Source organism: Brachypodium distachyon, chromosome 3, assembly GCF_000005505.3.
Source record: "Brachypodium distachyon strain Bd21 chromosome 3, Brachypodium_distachyon_v3.0, whole genome shotgun sequence".
Classification (NCBI taxonomy): domain Eukaryota; kingdom Viridiplantae; phylum Streptophyta; class Magnoliopsida; order Poales; family Poaceae; genus Brachypodium; species Brachypodium distachyon.
In genome coordinates this window covers 12,784,187-12,801,338 of record NC_016133.3, presented here as the reverse complement: position 1 = coordinate 12,801,338, position 17,152 = coordinate 12,784,187, and the positions used below count along the sequence as shown (strand labels likewise).

The 17,152-nt window shown below is 45.9% G+C and overlaps 4 protein-coding genes across 5 annotated transcripts; 3 read left to right on the top strand and 1 right to left on the bottom strand.

The window, feature by feature from the left end:
* Positions 1–272: 272 nt before the first annotated feature.
* On the bottom strand, positions 273–2,640 carry LOC100834718 (purine-uracil permease NCS1). The gene has a single exon (XM_003571304.4). It carries the CDS (start codon positions 2,245–2,247, stop codon positions 559–561), a length of 1,689 nt encoding a protein of 562 aa, XP_003571352.2. The 5' UTR covers positions 2,248–2,640; the 3' UTR covers positions 273–558.
* A 959-nt stretch (positions 2,641–3,599) lies between these two features.
* Positions 3,600–8,940, top strand: LOC100826255 (BTB/POZ domain-containing protein At1g30440). Of its 2 annotated transcripts, none has more exons than XM_003573298.4 (4): positions 3,600–4,413; positions 6,026–6,095; positions 6,310–7,536; positions 8,131–8,940. In XM_003573298.4, exons 1-4 carry the CDS (start codon positions 4,355–4,357, stop codon positions 8,698–8,700), a joined length of 1,926 nt encoding a protein of 641 aa, XP_003573346.1. In that variant the 5' UTR covers positions 3,600–4,354; the 3' UTR covers positions 8,701–8,940. The 2 variants fall into 2 exon arrangements, with proteins under 2 accessions (XP_003573346.1, XP_010234279.1); XM_010235977.3 differs by having other exon boundaries at positions 4,341–4,413; positions 6,354–7,536.
* A 540-nt stretch (positions 8,941–9,480) lies between these two features.
* On the top strand, positions 9,481–12,084 carry LOC104583534 (60S acidic ribosomal protein P0). The gene is made up of 5 exons (XM_010235975.3): positions 9,481–9,893; positions 9,986–10,054; positions 10,646–10,744; positions 10,829–11,221; positions 11,757–12,084. Exons 1-5 carry the CDS (start codon positions 9,636–9,638, stop codon positions 11,901–11,903), a joined length of 966 nt encoding a protein of 321 aa, XP_010234277.1. The 5' UTR covers positions 9,481–9,635; the 3' UTR covers positions 11,904–12,084.
* Positions 12,085–12,629: 545 nt separating this feature from the next.
* LOC100825942 (2-succinylbenzoate--CoA ligase, chloroplastic/peroxisomal) lies at positions 12,630–16,460 on the top strand. Its single transcript, XM_003573297.4, has 10 exons — positions 12,630–12,843; positions 13,253–13,325; positions 13,523–13,691; positions 13,812–13,910; positions 14,019–14,116; positions 14,326–14,519; positions 14,603–14,727; positions 14,824–15,194; positions 15,282–15,490; positions 16,057–16,460. The coding sequence occupies exons 1-10, from the start codon at positions 12,647–12,649 to the stop codon at positions 16,181–16,183; spliced, it is 1,662 nt and encodes a 553-aa protein (XP_003573345.1). The 5' UTR covers positions 12,630–12,646; the 3' UTR covers positions 16,184–16,460.
* The last annotated feature ends 692 nt before the right edge of the window (positions 16,461–17,152 follow it).

Below are 17,152 nucleotides of genomic sequence, written 5' to 3'. Positions count from 1 at the left end.
GTATGTTGTTTTGGATCCGGTTTTTCTTATAGACGGGTAGTCTATTTTTGTGTGTGAAATGCATGAGCTTCATGGCCTGTCGAGTTTTCTTAGATGAAGAAAAGAAAAACTCTACTCCATAAGCTATCACTCCGTACTGGGTTTGCTAGCTTCGAAATATTACAAAGATATTATTTGGTCCTCGTTTTACCAGAGATGGTGGTAAAATATATACAGTACATGGCCAAGGTATAATCTACCTTTGGACAAAAAAAAAATCACACAAACACACGAAAAGAAAATTAGATACCATCACATTTCAAATTTCTGCACTGAACCTGGATATACATTCGACTTGCTGCCAATAGGATATTCATCGATTGGGAAAAAGAATATGCATATACACAACTCTATGCAAATCTGTGACTGATTTTTCTCCTTTACTCCTTTACAAAGCAGTATGGAACATCACCGTGTCTTGTTCATTTACTTATTCATCTTTTGTTAGTAAAATAAATAAATAACTTACTGTATGTATGCGGTGTCATTCTGAAACCCAGTTTTAGAGTCTAGAATCAATCAAGCAGCAGCAGCAGAGCAGGCAACTAAGCTCTGCTCCGATCCCCGCAGCAGGCAGTAGAATCCGCCGGCGACGAAGAAGCTGACGAACCAGGCGTTGTTATACGCCACAACAAACGCCCTGGGCACGCTGGCCAGCACGCCGACGTTATGCAAGAACCCCGGCACGACGGCGGCGAACCCGGCCGCCATGGCCACCATGGCGGTGACATTGAACCCTCCCTGGAAGTAGTACTCCCCGCCGGCCTCCTCCGAGTAGAGCGCCGCGACGTCGAGCCGGGTGCGGCGCACGAGGTAGTGGTCGGCGAGCGAGACGCCGGCGATGGGCCCCATGAGCGCCGCGTTGCCGAGAAGCCAGGTGAAGACGAAGCTCTCGCTGGATCCCAGCAGCCGCCATGGCTGCAACGCCACGCCGAGCAGGGCGGTCGCCAGCGCGGCCGTGGTGAAGGTGAAGGCGCCCGGGAAGAGGGAGACGAGCGTGTTGGCCGGCGCGACCACGTTGGCGGCGACGTTGGTGGTGATTATCGCGAGGCTGACGCCGGCGATGGAGGCGAGCTTGGTGGCGGCGGGCCATGGGGAGCGAATGGAGATCTGGGAGAGGAGGTCGATGGGGTCGGAGACGACGCGGCCGAAGATGGGCTGGGTGGAGGAGGTGATGAGGAGGCCCGCGAGCGTGAAGAGGCCCATGAACACCGGCAGCCCGGCCTGGCCCAGCACCTGGTCAGCCTGGCTGCGCGCGTAGCGGGCGAAGTCCGCGATGCTGATGGACACCGTGGACCAGAAGCTGATGTTGGCCGTGAGCGCCGGGAAGAAGACGGCCCAGAGGTCCGGGCCCGCTAGCCTGGAGGGCTGCGACAGCACGGCCCAGAAGTTCACCCCGCCGGAGCTGGAAGAGGAGAAGAAGGCCCAGGCGAGGAGCGCGGCCGTGAGGAAGACGAGGACAGGGGCGGAGTACCTCTCGAGGTTCCGGATCCCGGCCATGCCGCTCGAGAGCACGGCCAGCTGCAACGCCGTGAAGGCAAGCAGGCAGGCCAGCTCCACCGGCGACGCGGCGCCGAGCAGCGCCGGGTGCGCCGGGGCGACCATGGCCGGCGGGAGGGAGGTTATGGCGGAGTCCGGGAGGAGGAGGAAGATGGCGCGGCCGCCGATCCAGGACTCGATCCCGAACCAGCCGCAGCCGACGAGCGCGCGCGCCGCGGCCGGCACGTGCGCGCCGCGGATGCCGAACGCGGCGCGGGCCAGGACCGGGAAGGGGAGCCCGTGTGTGGCAGCCGGGGCGGCGGCGAGGACGAGCGTGGCGAGGACGATGAGGTTGGCCAGGGCGACCGTGGCCACGCCCTGGGCTGCGGACATGCCGAGGTCGACGAGGCTGCCGGCGAGGTAGTATGCCGGCACGCCCACCACGAGCCCCACCCAGAGGGTGGCAAGGTCGAGGGCCGTCATCGTCCGCTCCGACGCCGGCGTCGGCGCCAGGTCGTCCCCGCCGCCGCCCAGCCTGGGACAATCCGGCATGATTTTTCTCCTCCTCGTCCTTGCCGACGCCATGGTCGGGAGAAGAAGCAGAGGCGCTGCTGCTGGTCCGGGGCCGGCAATGAGTGGCATCCGCGGCTGCAGATGCATGCCGCCGGGACGGCGGCACCGCGTGGTGATCAGAGCTCGGGACACGGCCATGGACGCGCAGGCGGCCATGGTCGTGAACTCTTCCCACTCCTGGCAGCCTCGTGAAGGCCAAGATCTGCAGAAGCAGGGGAAGGGAAGGAAGGAACGAGAGGAGAGGGTTGGCGCCAAAAATTGCTGGACTTTCTTGAAGGTTTGTTTGGGGGAGGTGATAAGGGGGGAGGACACGTGTTGCGTGCAGGTGGGCCTGCGTCCGAGGAGGCGAAACCTGGTTGGTTCAAATGTTCAGTCGCAAGTACAGCCGAGTGCACATCACTGGCTAGGGGCAAAAGATCAAATTCGTTTCTTGTTTCTTGTTTGGAAAACATGGGCCTACCAATTTGGTTCCCGTTTTATCTGCAGGAATTAATCCTTCCCGGTAAAAGGTATGAAAAAGAGCTGTGGTGCCACATAAACTTGTATTTTAGAGATGAAATGTAAGTAATCAGGAAAATCAGAATATCTTATGTGTCGTGCTATTGAGGGTGACAAAGAATGATGGGAAAGAGAAGGGTAGACCGAGATGGTGGATTTTCTAGAACCTTCCAAAATTTTTTTAATGGCGTGATTCTTGTTTTCTCCGTGTTATATCAAGTGACTCAAATTTGGGCAACTGTCATTCCTCAACTTTTTAGAGAAGCCGCCACCTAAATTTTATTATGCTATTAAGTTAGTTTGGTCTAAACTAATTTGAATGCCTAATTAAATCTGAGATACGGTTCTCTAGGAAGCTATGTGAGAGCAGTTTCTAAGAGAAACCGGTTCTAGAAGCCGAAAAGAACGCACCTTTTGTCGAAATATGGATGTATCTATACCCAAAGAGTGTCTAGATACATGTAATATTTTGTCACTTAGTATGGGACGGGGAGAGTATTTTCTTTGTTTTGCTGGTATGTTCTCAAGAAACTGAAATTTGTTGCTCATGTGTAATTATTTTTTATATAACACGGAGACTTTCCCCCTGACAAAATACACATGTAAAATTTATTCTAATAGGACCGTATCTGCGACATATGTAAAAACAAGTTTAAGTGCTCAAAACTCACTTTCGTAAGCATTGAAAAACTGTTTTCCATAGCTAAGGAAAAGAGGTTCTCTTTTCTCCAAGAAATTTTACAAGCACATAGTATCACAATTTACTTGTGTAGTTCTTCAGATCCTTGTACACTTTAATCGTATACTTTAAGTATTCTTTTGTTGAGGCCTGACTGTTCATGGGCTTAGTACAGGCTAGAGAGGCAGAGAACAAAAATCAGCACAGAGGAGGTGGAAGGTCCAAAGGAGGATCGAGCCAAAGTGGATTTGGGCCTGCTGGCCCTGGGCCCACAACCAGACCTGCCTGACCTTCTTCCTCCTCCTCATCCATCTCCTTCCATTCCATTGTCCTTTTTCTCCATAGGAAACTGTGATGTGAAGCCCACCAGATACATCCACACTGCATCAGTACCACCACTGTGAGCCAAAGGAGAAGAATGTTCTTGGATCCCCTTGCCCTGCTCCTGCCACAACATTCCTCCTCCTAGTCCCAGCCCCCCCAACCCCTGCCTATGCCTCCATAAACAAACCCTCCCCTGTCTCCCCCCCACCTCCCCCTCCTCCGGCGGCAGCAGCGCTCTCTTCCTCCGCGACTGGTTCTCCCTCCATCCTGCTGTGTTTTCCGCGGATTGACGCGAAGTGTTCTTGGGGCGATTTGATTTCGAGGGGTCCGTGATTTGGTGGGTTTAGTAGGTACCATAGTCCTCTCCAATCTTCTTCCCAAAGGTCCCTTCTTTTTTCTCCTTTTCCTGGATTAGCGGCCTGGTGTAGATGTGCAACCTCGTGTGGGCGCTCCGTGTAATCTGGACGCTGTTCGTCTTCCGCATCGTCGTCTGATCGATCGATGATGCTCTGCCCCGTGTTCTCCGCGGATTGATTCTCTTAGGCTAGATTGAAGGTTTTCGTGTTCCTGTTTGTGGGGAAAGTGCTGTTTCCTTTCCTTTTCTTCTTCGTTCTTTCCCTTTTGGTTATTTTTCTCGAGGGGTTTGGTTCTTCTTGGGGCCGGCGCGTGGAAAGCTGGAATCTCTCTGCCTTTGATCCCAAGGAACCGGCTGCCTCGTTGATGTAGTGTGGTGCCCTGTTGGAACTTGGGCGCTCTTCTAACATGGCCTGTCTGAAGCTGGGATCAAGAGCTGATGTGTTCAGGAAGCAGGGCCAAGAATGGTACGAACAGCTTCTCTCTGCCTCTTTTTTTCTTCTCTCCCCCCACTACATGTTGCTCTGCCAGGTTTAACCTGTAGAATTACGCAATTCTCGTCCTAGCAATGGCAGTTTTAAGATCTAAAATTTGGTCCACCTTCTAATTTTGTGCAAGGTTTGATGACTGTATTTATTTTCTGTTATAATTACGATTTTAGTTATTGGAGTATTTCTCTCTGAGATTGTTCAGAATAGGAAAGGTGTCATATATATGTTCGTCTGAAAAAGTGGGAAATAATTGAATAGGGGCCATTGTGCTAGAAGCTGCCATGCATCCATGGCCAAACCTCTTGTTGTTGGCTTCACCTGGTGCACCGATTATAATATGCTAACCAACTCCTGCCGGATGGAGGGTTTTAATCAAATCATGGTGGCCAGCAATGGTACTATACCCATTTTTGTTTTTTAGCTGACACAACTTTCTGGAAGGGCTCATTACCAATTATCTGAAGACAGCCTGTTAATATCAGTATACTAATATTATCGTTTCGATGCGTTCTATGCTCATACCGTGTTTGAGGACTTGATCTATTTGTGGAAAAAATGGAACCTATCTTAGCATCTTTTATAGTACCATTTTGGGAGTCATTGAAGGCATTGGTGGGTAAATAGCGTGTTCAGACTTCATGGTGCAGAATGCCTGTCCTGTAGATCAGTATTTATTTGCCCCTTCTGTGAGAACTGAGAAGTACTATTTTTGTCTGACTGTTGGGCCCGGTCTTATGTTTGGTACTTGTTGGTGCTGCACATGGTGTGGGGTATTCTGTACCAGATTTATTTCTCCAAATTATGTTCCCTCATCAAAACCATGGTGTGGAGTACTCTGTATCAGATACTGGTCCTGAAGTATGTACGCTGCTTCAAATCTGAAACTTGAGATAATTATTTTGATTACAGTTGAAGGGTTACCAACTTAGAGCTAATCTCTTATGCAGTCCCATAGTCCCATGTACCATTTTTAAGTCCAAACTATTTTTAAGAACCATCTTTATTTGGTACATCAGTTGCTCAGTACGGAGTAGTAATATTTGTGTTTAGAAGAGAGAAACATCGTAGCTGTTGAGTGTTGAGTCATTCATATATGCTTGTTATGTTCCAAAGTTGTCCATAATGTTACTGGCTTGCTTCAACATTATTGATCAACCATTGTTTCAGGCTTTTTGCCCTCTGCTGCTCTAGCTATGTACTTTGTTGAAACATGAACTTCGATATATTATTTTCAATTGCCGATCTTGGATATTTTAATGTGTGTTCTATGATGTATATACTTTAAATAAGCTGAACAAGTTTAGTCTAGGAAGTCAGGTGTCTTGGAGTTGACCATGATAACACATGGGCCTTCTCTTCCTAACCTTTTTCCCATATTAACAAATCCTGCTAGTTGAACAGTTTTGGCTGTTGTGCACAACAAACTAAATTCACCTGAAGATTTCACATGCATTTTTGCTGAACTAATTTCTCTACTTATTTTCATGTACCTGTTTGTTCTAAAGCTATAGTTGTTTAAACACATTATGTTGCCAGAAACTGAATTGTTCGAACAGTACATTCTAATGGAATTATGTTCATTATGTAGGTATTGTACTACTGGTCTTCCTAGTGACGTAACTGTGGTAGTTGGGGAGCAATCTTTTCATCTCCACAAGGTATATTTCCCACCAATATAGTTCGGTAAAGCATTCCCTTGTTTCACACCTTCTCTTTTGTTAGCATCATGCAACTTTAGTCTCTGCTTTGTTTCCGTGCAACCTCTGGTACTGGGATGTGCATGGTATCATTTAGAGACAATGTTTAGACACATATCTGTGAAGGAAGCAGGAAGTTATTTTGTAGTAAACAATTCATTTATCTATTTTACAGTTCCCTCTATTATTAAAGAGTGGCCTTTTGGAATGTCGTATCAGAGAGAAAATTGAGACGGGAGAAGATAGTTGTGTCATTGATCTTTCTGATATTCCTGGGGGAGCAAAGGCTTTTGAACTAGCTGCAAGGTTCTGCTATGGTGTAAAGTTTGAAATGACTTCCTCCAATGTCGTGCATCTTCGCTGCGCTGCTGATTATCTCGAGATGACTGAAGAGATTGCCGAGGGAAATTTGATTGCGCAGACAGAGAGTTTCCTTACCCAAACAGTCCTCAAAAGCTGGAAGGACTCAATCAAAGCCCTTCATACTTGCGACAATGTCATTGATATTGCTGAAAAATTGCAAGTCGTAAAGAGGTGCATCGACTCGGTTGCAACCAAATCATGTACCGATCCTGATTTATTTGGCTGGCCAGTTGTCCAGTATGGCGGCCCTATGCAGAGTCCTGGTGGGAGCTTTTTGTGGAATGGTATTAGCACTGGAGCAAGGCCAAGAAATAGCAGCTCAGATTGGTGGTATGATGATGTGTCATGCTTAAGCCTTCCATTATACAAGAAGGTCATCTCAGCTATGGAATACCGAGGCATCGATCAGGACATTATCGTTGGATCCCTTAATCATTATGCCAAAAGGCGTTTACCTGGTCTCAATCGGCGTAAAAGCATTAGTGATGTCAGCAGCTGCCTTTCAATGACAACCTTAACAGCCATGCCTTCTGAAGAGGAGCAAAAGTATCTTCTTGAGGAGATTGATAGGCTGTTGCCTTTCCAAAGGGGTGTTACATCTTGCAAGCTGTTGTTTGGCCTTCTGCGCACATCAATCTTCCTTAAAGCCAGCTCCTCCTGCGTGTCCAACTTGGAGAGACGGATCGGTTTGCAGCTTGACAAGGCCACTCTGGAAGATATTTTGATACCAAACATGTCTGAGTCTGTTGAAACACTTTATGATGTGGATTGCATCCATAGGATTCTTGACCACTTCTTGACAATGGATCAAGAAACTGGTGGAGCTTCCCCTGGCCTTGGTGACGATGGGCAAATATTAGCTTCTCCTTCACTAATGCCGGTAACTATGGTTGCTAAGTTGATTGATGGCTACTTAGCTGAAGTTGCGCCAGATGTCAACCTAAAGCTTCAAAAGTTTCGATCTTTGGCTGCTGCCATACCAGATTATGCTCGGCCAATAGATGATGGACTTTATCGTGCTGTTGACATATATCTGAAGGTAACAATTTTGTATCTCGGTTCCTTGTATCCAATTTCCACGAACATAATAACACAAATGCAGATGATTTTTTCACTCGGCCAAAGCATGATTACCACTGTTCCTCTTCATGCATGCATCATTTCTTCATATCCTTTGCATAATTGGTTCTATTGGTTTGGTGAATACTCTTTATCTTAATTTGTCTGCAGTTCCGTGATCCTCTCTTCGTCAAACTAAATTGTACATTTAGTAAATTTATTTGACTCTCCAGCCTGCACCTGGGCAACTGAATAATCAGGCTTTCTTGAACAAATAGCATGCGAAATAGGTTCAGAAACTTTTGGGTTACCGAATAATTATTTAGGTTGCACAAGATGATGCTTACAGATTACTACAATACTTTTGAACTAAAACCATGACAAGAATTTAGGAACGTAGGGAATATAAGTTATGTTACCTTCCACCTAGGGAGCTGACATGCAATTGCAAACTACAAATAGCTAGTAATGTTTCTTTTTGACCGAAAACAGTAGGAATAGCTAGTAATGTTTGATGTGGCATCTTAAGTTTATGCTGTTGATGGTTACAATTTGTTTTTGACTTTGTACATAGGCGCACCCCCATCTTCCAGAGTCGGAGAAGGAAGAACTTTGCCGGGTGATGGACTGCCAGAAGCTCTCCCTGGAAGCATGCACCCACGCAGCGCAGAACGAGCGTCTCCCCCTTCGGGTCATCGTGCAGGTCCTCTTCTTCGAGCAGCTCCAGCTGCGGAGTTCCATTGCCGAGTGCCTCATGATCTCTGAGAACCTTGAGGGCGGTTCAAGGCAGCTCGGCCTGCCAATCTCTGCCGAACAACACCGTGGCGTAGGCTGGCCTCTGGCCACCAGGGAAAACCAAGCACTGCGGGAGGGCATGGACGGCATGAAGCAGCGGGTGGCGGAGCTGGAGAAGGAGTGCTCCACCATGAGGGAGGAGATCGAGAGGCTGGGCCGCAGCAGGAATGCCAGCAAGAGCTGGCTGTCCTCCCTTGGCCTCGGCGGCACCAAGCCGCAGATCTGCAGCACCAAGGATGCTGCTCCAACAACTGCGAGTGACGACAACAAGCTTGCCGTGGTGAAGGCTGACGCCACACCCCGGCTGAAGCTCAGCAGACACAAGAAAAACCTGTCCATAGATGCCTAGCTCCAGCCTCTTTCTTTCTCTCTCTGTAACTCTGATGATCATTTCAAAACTCAGTTAATTACTGCTGCGTCTGTGAACTCAGTCCTTAGATGTTTTGTTTTTACATACCACCACCCATGGATGAAGAACTGAGAAGAACAAAGCTATCGAGACATGATCCTAAGTTTTTTGACAGTGTTTTGAGTGAAATATATTGTAAGTGCATGGCCATGATGGCATTGTTAACATCTTCCTGGATCATGTCTTCACTGTGTTGCTTTTCTCGACACATTTTATAATTATGCAATATTCATATAAAGAATAGCAATAAAAGCTGCATATCTGTCAACCATGTCAGACATCTTGGAATTAGATGAATTTTCGCAAAATGTAGTTCATTTCCTGTTCTTCAAACGGGTTTGAGTCATTGATTTATAAAAAGAAGAAGATTTGAATCATATACGAGTACTTTCTCCATCCAACGTATTTATTTAGACATGATTTAATGTACAGATGCATGCAAATTTAATCAAAATTGAGACATTTTTTGTTGGACGAAGGGATTATATTTTTTTTACATCAAAGATTTGAGTCATATTATCAAACTGTAGAAGCCCAAATCGTATTTTGAGCACCGGCCCCATCCAGCAGACACTGCATGTGTGGTCCTCAGCGAAAAGGCCCATTACAGAAGCGCAAATCCAGCCCACCCCAGCCCATGAGGCCCATCCCAGCAACACTCGCTCAACCCTAACGAAGCCTGAACACAGCATTCCCCCTATAAATACCCAGCCCTTCACTACCTTGAAACCCTAGGTTAAAGCGACGCCGCCGCCGCCAGCCGTCCGCCTTGCTCTCCTCTCGAGCCTGGTCCTCCTCCTTCCAACTATCTCCCTCCCCCCAGATTCCATTGATTTAGCGTTAGTTTTTCCGGTAGCGAATCACTAGCAGCAGCGATGGCGATCAAGAGGACCAAGGCGGAGAAGAAGATCGCGTACGACAAGAAGCTGTGCCAGCTGCTGGAGGAGTACAGCAAGGTGCTCATCGCCGTGGCCGACAACGTCGGGTCCAAGCAGCTGCAGGAGATCCGCAAGGGCCTCCGCGGCGACTCCGTCGTGCTCATGGGCAAGAACACCCTCATCAGGAGGTGCATCAAGGTCCACTCCGAGAAGACCGGCAACAAGGACTACCTCGAGCTCAGCAACCTCCTCATAGTAAGTTGCCAATGCGGATTTTGTTTTGTTTTTGTTTTTGTTCTTGCGGATGCGAGATTTGTGTGCTGAAATGGATGGTTCGAATTTTGCAGGGAAATGTTGGTCTTATCTTCACCAAGGGTGACCTCAAGGAGGTTCGTGAGGAGGTCGCCAAGTACAAGGTAAAAAATTGTACCCGGGCCTGGCTTTGCGTTTTCCAGGATATATTGTTTAAATATTTGTAAGATTGTCCATCGTAAAAATGCTGTAATTTGTTGTAATTGTCGTGAAATGCGTAGTTCTGTACATTTTAGGAGATCCTTGTTTTTTTATTATGCCAGAGGTCGTGGGCGTAATAATGTTGCTAGGCTAGTCTTATTGTTGTTAAATGTGAAGTTTACTAGCGTACACAAAATCAGAATGTTACTTTGTTTTTATTGCTTGACTTAATTTGTCCTGTACAATTTATAGAACAAGTGTATAATTCAGTTTGACAAATTGAAGCACAAATATGCAGCTGAAATGTGCATCCAGATCTGTTAGTTCGCTTCGTAAATCAGTCTTATAGTGTCATCTATTATTTGGCTGTGATAAGAAATTTTATAGGTAACTGAAATTTAGTTGTGTTGTAAACTATACATGATATATTTATTTATTTCTTATCCACTTCACGATTTTGTCTCTCAACAAGTAGTGTTTCTATTAGTCAAGTAATGTCTGGACATGGTGGTATTTTTGTGATGGGTGGTGAACCTGACTTTGTTATGTTTCAGGTTGGTGCGCCTGCTCGTGTTGGGCTAGTTGCTCCTGTTGATGTGGTGGTTCCCCCTGGCAACACTGGTCTGGATCCCTCCCAGACGTCCTTCTTCCAGGTGAGCATTTGTACATGTAGCTCTTTATGCTTCTCTTTGTGATCACTGTTTGTCACGAGTTCTCACCCAAGCTGTGTTTTTCAGGTGCTCAACATCCCCACCAAGATTAACAAGGGTACTGTTGAAATTATCACCCCTGTGGAGCTCATTAAGAAGGGTGACAAGGTGGGCTCGTCCGAGTCTGCCCTGCTCGCGAAGCTGGGTATCCGCCCGTTCTCATATGGGCTGGTGATCAACAATGTTTATGACAGTGGGTCTGTCTTCAGTCCTGAGGTTCTTGACCTCACTGAGGAAGACCTCATGGACAAGTTTGCGTCCGGTGTGTCCATGGTTGCCTCCCTGTCCCTGGCAATCTCATACCCCACTATTGCTGCTGCGCCGCACATGTTTATCAATGCATACAAGAATGTGCTTGCTATTGCTGTGGAGACTGATTACTCATACCCCCATGGTGACAAGATCAAGGAGTATCTTAAGGTGATCCCCTTGCTCTTTTTTCAATTTTCCCTATTTGTAATCTTAGTTTCAAACATACAATGCGTGCATTCTTTGTAATACCTTTATGCTCAATCTTACATTGAACTGTCTGTTTAGTTAATTGCAGAAGTACAGAACTGTTGCATTACAATCATGTAGATGACATCGTATCTTAGCCATACTTAACGGTGCTAAGGTTAATTTACGCTAATATGTCATCTCATACCTGATGTGTGGGCATTTAAGCTCAAGCAGCATTGCATCATGTAGTATTAGCTTTTGAATCGAAGTATTTGTACCTTCCTGCTCAATCAGAATTGCATCATGTAGTAATTAGCCTATAGATTGAAATGTTTGTGTTTTCATATCATACTTGCGGGCCAAGCTTTGTCTGCCAACTTCAACCAATTATATTTTGCATAACAATGTAAAGTTGAACTAATTTTTTTTTATGGTCTTTCATTTTGACTTGATATTAATTTTGGGGACCCCTTTCAAGTTACTCACACATTTAGTTTGTTCCTTTGTTCTGCAGGACCCCAGCAAGTTCGCAGTCGCCGCACCTGCTGCTGCTGCTGCCTCCGGTGGCGCAGCAGCTGCCGCCCCCAAGGAGGAGGAGAAGAAGGACGAGCCTGAGGAGGAGTCTGACGGCGAGATGGGCTTCAGCCTGTTCGACGACTAAGCTAGCTGTTTCTCCCCGTATCGCCTGTGTCGAAGTCAGCAAGTTTTGTCTTAGTGTTGAACACTAAAAAGTTGCAAGTTTTAATTGTTTTTTATCCGGGACAAGTATTATGCTGTTTCTTAGTGTGTATCCGACAATGGTACCCAGTTATGTCATTGAGTTAGTTATTTCTGTATTCCTCTGCTTTCGTGCTGTCTTCTTCTGTTCATATTTCGTTGCATCTATACATGTAACATGTTTCGTTAACCAAAATTTCTTTGCATTCGCAATGAACAATGGGTGAAAACCAATTGGGGCACAAGCAGCAGCGAAGCCAGCAACAGAAACAGAGCTAGATGCAGAATCACATTTTTGTTTTGGGTTAGGCTTTCGTCGTGTAAGCACATTGAGGGATGGTAGTTCTGGAGTGAGCTTTAGTAGTTCTGTTGCTGTAAATCATTTTGGCAGGTTAGATTTGGAATGCAGCTTAAAGTTTTCGCAATCCTTTGAATTTTGCTACACGCAACTATAACAAAATATTTAGTTGTGAACTAGCTCAACGATGGAAAATGGTCTGAATGTGGTGCCGAGGTGCTGGAAAACTTGAACTGTGTCACGAGCTGAGGTTCTAGCAGTAGCCAGTAACAGACGAACACGTGGCAGCCCTTTGGATCGGATTGGATTCGTAATCCTCAGCACACACTTTTTTTTGGACAACAACTCTCCTTCCTTCCCCTTCTCTTCCCGCCTTGCTCTTTCCCGCCATGGCAGGCGGCCACATCGCCCACTGCCTCGGCGGCATCCTCGCCGGCCGCCGTGCTGGCTCCACCGTCGCCGTCTCCTCCGGCGACCTCTGCCTGACCGGTGCGGAGCTCGTCGACGGCGTGCGGAGGCTCGCCGCCGGCCTCTCGGATCGCGGCGTCCAGCCCGGCGACGTCGTCGCCGTCGTCGGCTTCAACAGGTACACATCCGTCCATGGACAGACCATTGCAACCTATCGCCTCGTTCCCTTTACTTGCTCTCTGTCCAATCCAATCTTGCGTCTCTACATTAAAAAAGTCAACCGTCTGTTCTTGGATCCCTTTCAAGTTAACCATACCATCTGCCAGTCTCAGGACACAAATTAACTGAATCCACAGATAATAAACAAAATCTTAACAAAAAGGAAGCATGAGTCTGAGCATTCTGGAGACGAATGCAAAATGCTGGAGACGAATTTGAGCATCGAGCTTTGAGCTTTGTAGTCTGCATGACTGAAGCTGTACTACTGCTGTACTGCATTGAGAACAAGTCTGAACATGCCATTTTTTTCAGAATTTTGTGGATCATTCTATCGTCAACTTCTTCATGTGATTATAATACATCTGCAGCATTGAGTACATGGAGCTCCTGCTGGCTATCCCTTACGTCGGAGCGATCGTTGCCCCTGTCAACTACCGCTGGGTAAACATCAATGTCCATTCTTCTCCTTCCAGTTCAACTTGATCTACAGCGCCACCAGCACACCACATGAGGCCTCCAATAGCAATTTGCAGTTCAGCTCAATTTTGCTTCACAAGTCTTTGGAGCCAGCCTTTTCCTGTATGCGTGATTCTGAATAACTTTGACAAATAATGATGTCATTTTTCCTTTTGGGCCAGAGCTTTGAGGAGGCGGCACAGGCGCTGGAGCTCGTGCGACCGTCGGCATTCATATTCGATGGTGGCTATGGTTCATGGGCGCGGCGGCTGATGGACAGCGGCAGCTTCTCATATGTTGGTCTTTACCTCACCATGGGAGACCCTGTCAGTACCAGCCATGCTGCAAACTGTAAGTTTTTTGTTTCTGGATTAGTATGCAACACAATGTGGACAAGATGGTTGTACAATGAAAGAAAGGGACTGCTGCTGGCATTTACAAATGATCTGCATTCAACATGTGCTATTTCAGTTGTGTCAGTTGGTCACATCAAGAGGAGCCCGAGAGGAACCATGGTGATGGAGCCCGTGTCGGCTCCGAGGGATGTGGCTTTGATATGCTTCACATCTGGTAAAAGCTCTAGGCCGGTTATTTGATTCGATTGTATTCAGATTTTTATCTGCAGTTCTTGAGAATTTTTGCCTTGCATTTTGACCTGAGGTTTGATGCATGATTCAGGAACTACTGGACGACCAAAGGGTGTAGCGATAAGCCATACATCTTTGATCATTCAATCTCTTGCGAAAATCGCTGTTGTCGGCTACGGTGAGGATGATGTATGAGATTTTAGGATCCATGTACTGCTGCAGTTCTTTCTGAAAATAACATTGACCTTATAATTGTCCAACTTCTTTCGAAACGAAATAATTGACATTTTCCTACACCAGTTGCTAGGTTATTGAATATCAAGTTTCATGCTATGTAAATGTAACTCCATTTCGTCCCACAAAATAATTACAGGTGTATGAACTTTGTATGTTTCCAGGTCTACCTGCATACAGCTCCTCTGTGCCACATCGGAGGGATCTCCTCATGCCTGGCCATCCTGATGGCCGGAGGCTGCCATGTCCTGATACCTAAATTCGACGCGAAATCAGCTTTCAAAGCCATCCAAGAACAAAAAGTCACTTGTTTCATCACTGTTCCGGCAATCATGGCTGATCTACTGTCTTATGCTCGGTAAGCGGTTGATGGTGTTAAAGTGCAATGTAGAAAAAGCCTAGTAATGCACAATTTGTTGTTGATTTTTGATACCCTATCAGGAAAGAGAATATATCAGGCTGTGGGGCGGTGACCAAGATTCTCAATGGTGGTGGTGGGTTGTCGGCTGAGCTGATAAATAAAGCTTCTTGCTTATTTCTTCATGCTGCTATCTTTTCAGCTTATGGTATGTCTGCTTATCACTGCATGTATCACCAGTAATCATTTTTATGCTTGCAAGCAGTAACATCTCTTAACTGAGTACTGAACTTGTTTTTCCCAGGGATGACTGAGGCATGCTCATCTTTGACATTCATGGCTATAAACAAGTCAGAACCTCAAGAAACCGAGAACCAACTAAGCAGCCATTCTGGAGGTGTTTGTGTTGGAAAGCCAGCACCTCATGTAGAGATACAAATTGGTAGAGAAGACATTAACAGCAGTTCTTCACCAATGGGCAAAATCTTAACAAGAGGCTTGCACACAATGGTAGGATATTGGGCAAATAACACGGTCGACACATCGGAATCTGTCAGGAATGGTTGGCTTGACACCGGGGACACAGGATGGATCGATCGAACAGGTAACCTATGGCTCATGGGACGACAAAAAGGTCGCATCAAAAGTGGAGGGGAAAATGTTTATCCTGAAGAGGTGCTTATTCTTTTATTGGTCCAAATGTGATATTACGTGTATAGTTCCTTCATGTTTAAAACCAACCGTGTTTATGATTATTTGCAGATAGAATTGGTGCTGTCACAACACCCGGGGGTAGCTAAAGTTGTCGTTTTAGGTGTACCAGATAGTCGTCTTGGGGAGAAATTGGTAGCTTGTGTTAACATCATGGATGACTGGAAGTGGGTTGATGCAACAGATGAACACCAAGGAGAAGGCAAAGAAGTGTCTTCTCAGACCCTTCAAGAACACTGCAGGATAAACAAACTGAGCAGGTTAGCAATCTTAATTAGTAGCACATTTTGAATTAAATGCTCAACTACGACATGAAGATAAAATGTTACTTCCTCTGTTACATAATTCTTGTCGAAATATTACATGTATCTAGATCCTTTTTAGAAGTAGATACATCCATTTTTGGGCAATTTTGAGACAAGAATTATGAAACAGAGGGAGTAGTTATGAGCCTACCGAACTACAACACAATCATGCTCCTGACAGGAAAAATTATCTTCGGCATTTCAAAAGATTCTGAAAAAAATAATTAAAAATCTCCACATACATGTTGCAATCTATATGTGCTTCAAAATTTTCATGAAAATATGCATTTTCGTGAGCTGATGCAAAGGTAAAAAGAAAGGCTCCAGCCTGCCAGACTTGTTTTTCTTCTATAGACCACAAGAATTCACAAAAAAAATCCAGGTTCACAGTGTATTCCTGCACATATATTGATTTTTTTCCATGTTTTTGTAACTGTAAGATACGATTATTTTTCTAAATTTTAAAAAATGAAGAACTCATTATTTGAGGATTGCTGACTACACCATCTTCTTTGGGACAGATTCAAGGTGCCAAGGCTATATCATCAGTGGAGGAGGCCATTTCCAGTGACCACCACAGGGAAAATCAAAAGAGAGGAGCTGAAGACTGAGATCTTGGCATCCTTGCAACCACGCAGCAATTTGTAGCTGATCTTTGTAGCTTCAGGCCAACAATGCATCAACCACATGGAATTCTCCTCTGTAACTACAAATCTTCATTGGAGTTTCAGTTTCGTAGATGTTTACCAGCAGCGTGGTTCAGTTTTGGAGATTCAATTGTATAGGTCTTCAGTACATAGCATCTTTTGTTATTTGTAACTCCTTTTATTTTTGCCGTTTTATCAATGGCACAATTGTAGTTGATTCTGTGCTCTCTGTTTGTCGCTATGGGTTTAACTGTAAGCATGTTTCAACTTAGCACTTAGCATACCTGTTTTGATGGCGTCACTATTTTCCTGGAATTACAAACACAACTCGGCGTCACAATGTGAGTAAAAAAAAAAGTTAAAATCAATTTCCACCAGTGCATATATCGTCATCCTAACTTATGCGACCACAATGAGAACCCCAACATGCAAAATTTAGTAATAGAAGCTGTCTGAAAACAAGAGCAGCACATGGAATACTTCAAGTCTTCAACTATAGAAACAGAACATCCAAATCCATTTTTTTTTTGTAATATTCACTAGGTCTGACTAGTCTACGACTGGTCTACAAGCATATGTGAGTCTCTGTTTCTGTTTCTGTTTCCTTTTTCGAGCTGGAACTATTTACGCTCGACCCAACTTCAGATCCCTTGAGGTTGGCTGATCGGCATCATCATTCAGTCCCTACACTAGGGCTCTTTGCTACGGTGGCCTTGGCACGGACTTCTCTCGACTGGCCGTCAGTCTCTGCGTACGTTGGATGTGGCGGATGCGAACTGATCCTCTTTGCCCTTGGCGTGGACTGGACTTACGGTTCTCTCATTTGGAGCGAAGTGTTTTTTTTGCCTCCACCAAGATGGTGGTCGGGGATGGCACTTTCGTTCTGTTTTGGGCTGACCGTTGGTTGGATGGTCATGCGATTTCAGAACTGGCCCCAAATCTCGTTCAGTTGGTTCCAAAACGTACCCAA

What these genes read in the sequence shown, in the direction of transcription:
- LOC104583534 (XM_010235975.3), top strand. Translation starts at nt 9,636, where the DNA reads ATGGCGATCAAGAGGACCAAGGCGGAGAAGAAGATCGCGTACGACAAG. An exon ending in AGCTCAGCAACCTCCTCATA is followed by an intron (nt 9,894 to 9,985) that starts GTAAGTTGCCAA and finishes CGAATTTTGCAG; the next exon opens with GGAAATGTTGGTCTTATCTT. An exon ending in CCCAGACGTCCTTCTTCCAG is followed by an intron (nt 10,745 to 10,828) that starts GTGAGCATTTGT and finishes TGTGTTTTTCAG; the next exon opens with GTGCTCAACATCCCCACCAA.
- LOC100826255 (XM_003573298.4), top strand. Translation starts at nt 4,355, where the DNA reads ATGGCCTGTCTGAAGCTGGGATCAAGAGCTGATGTGTTCAGGAAGCAG. An exon ending in AGGAAGCAGGGCCAAGAATG is followed by an intron (nt 4,414 to 6,025) that starts GTACGAACAGCT and finishes TTCATTATGTAG; the next exon opens with GTATTGTACTACTGGTCTTC. An exon ending in AATCTTTTCATCTCCACAAG is followed by an intron (nt 6,096 to 6,309) that starts GTATATTTCCCA and finishes TCTATTTTACAG; the next exon opens with TTCCCTCTATTATTAAAGAG.
- LOC100825942 (XM_003573297.4), top strand. Translation starts at nt 12,647, where the DNA reads ATGGCAGGCGGCCACATCGCCCACTGCCTCGGCGGCATCCTCGCCGGC. An exon ending in GCCGTCGTCGGCTTCAACAG is followed by an intron (nt 12,844 to 13,252) that starts GTACACATCCGT and finishes ATACATCTGCAG; the next exon opens with CATTGAGTACATGGAGCTCC. An exon ending in GATCTACTGTCTTATGCTCG is followed by an intron (nt 14,520 to 14,602) that starts GTAAGCGGTTGA and finishes ATACCCTATCAG; the next exon opens with GAAAGAGAATATATCAGGCT.
- LOC100834718 (XM_003571304.4), bottom strand. Translation starts at nt 2,247, where the DNA reads ATGGCCGCCTGCGCGTCCATGGCCGTGTCCCGAGCTCTGATCACCACG.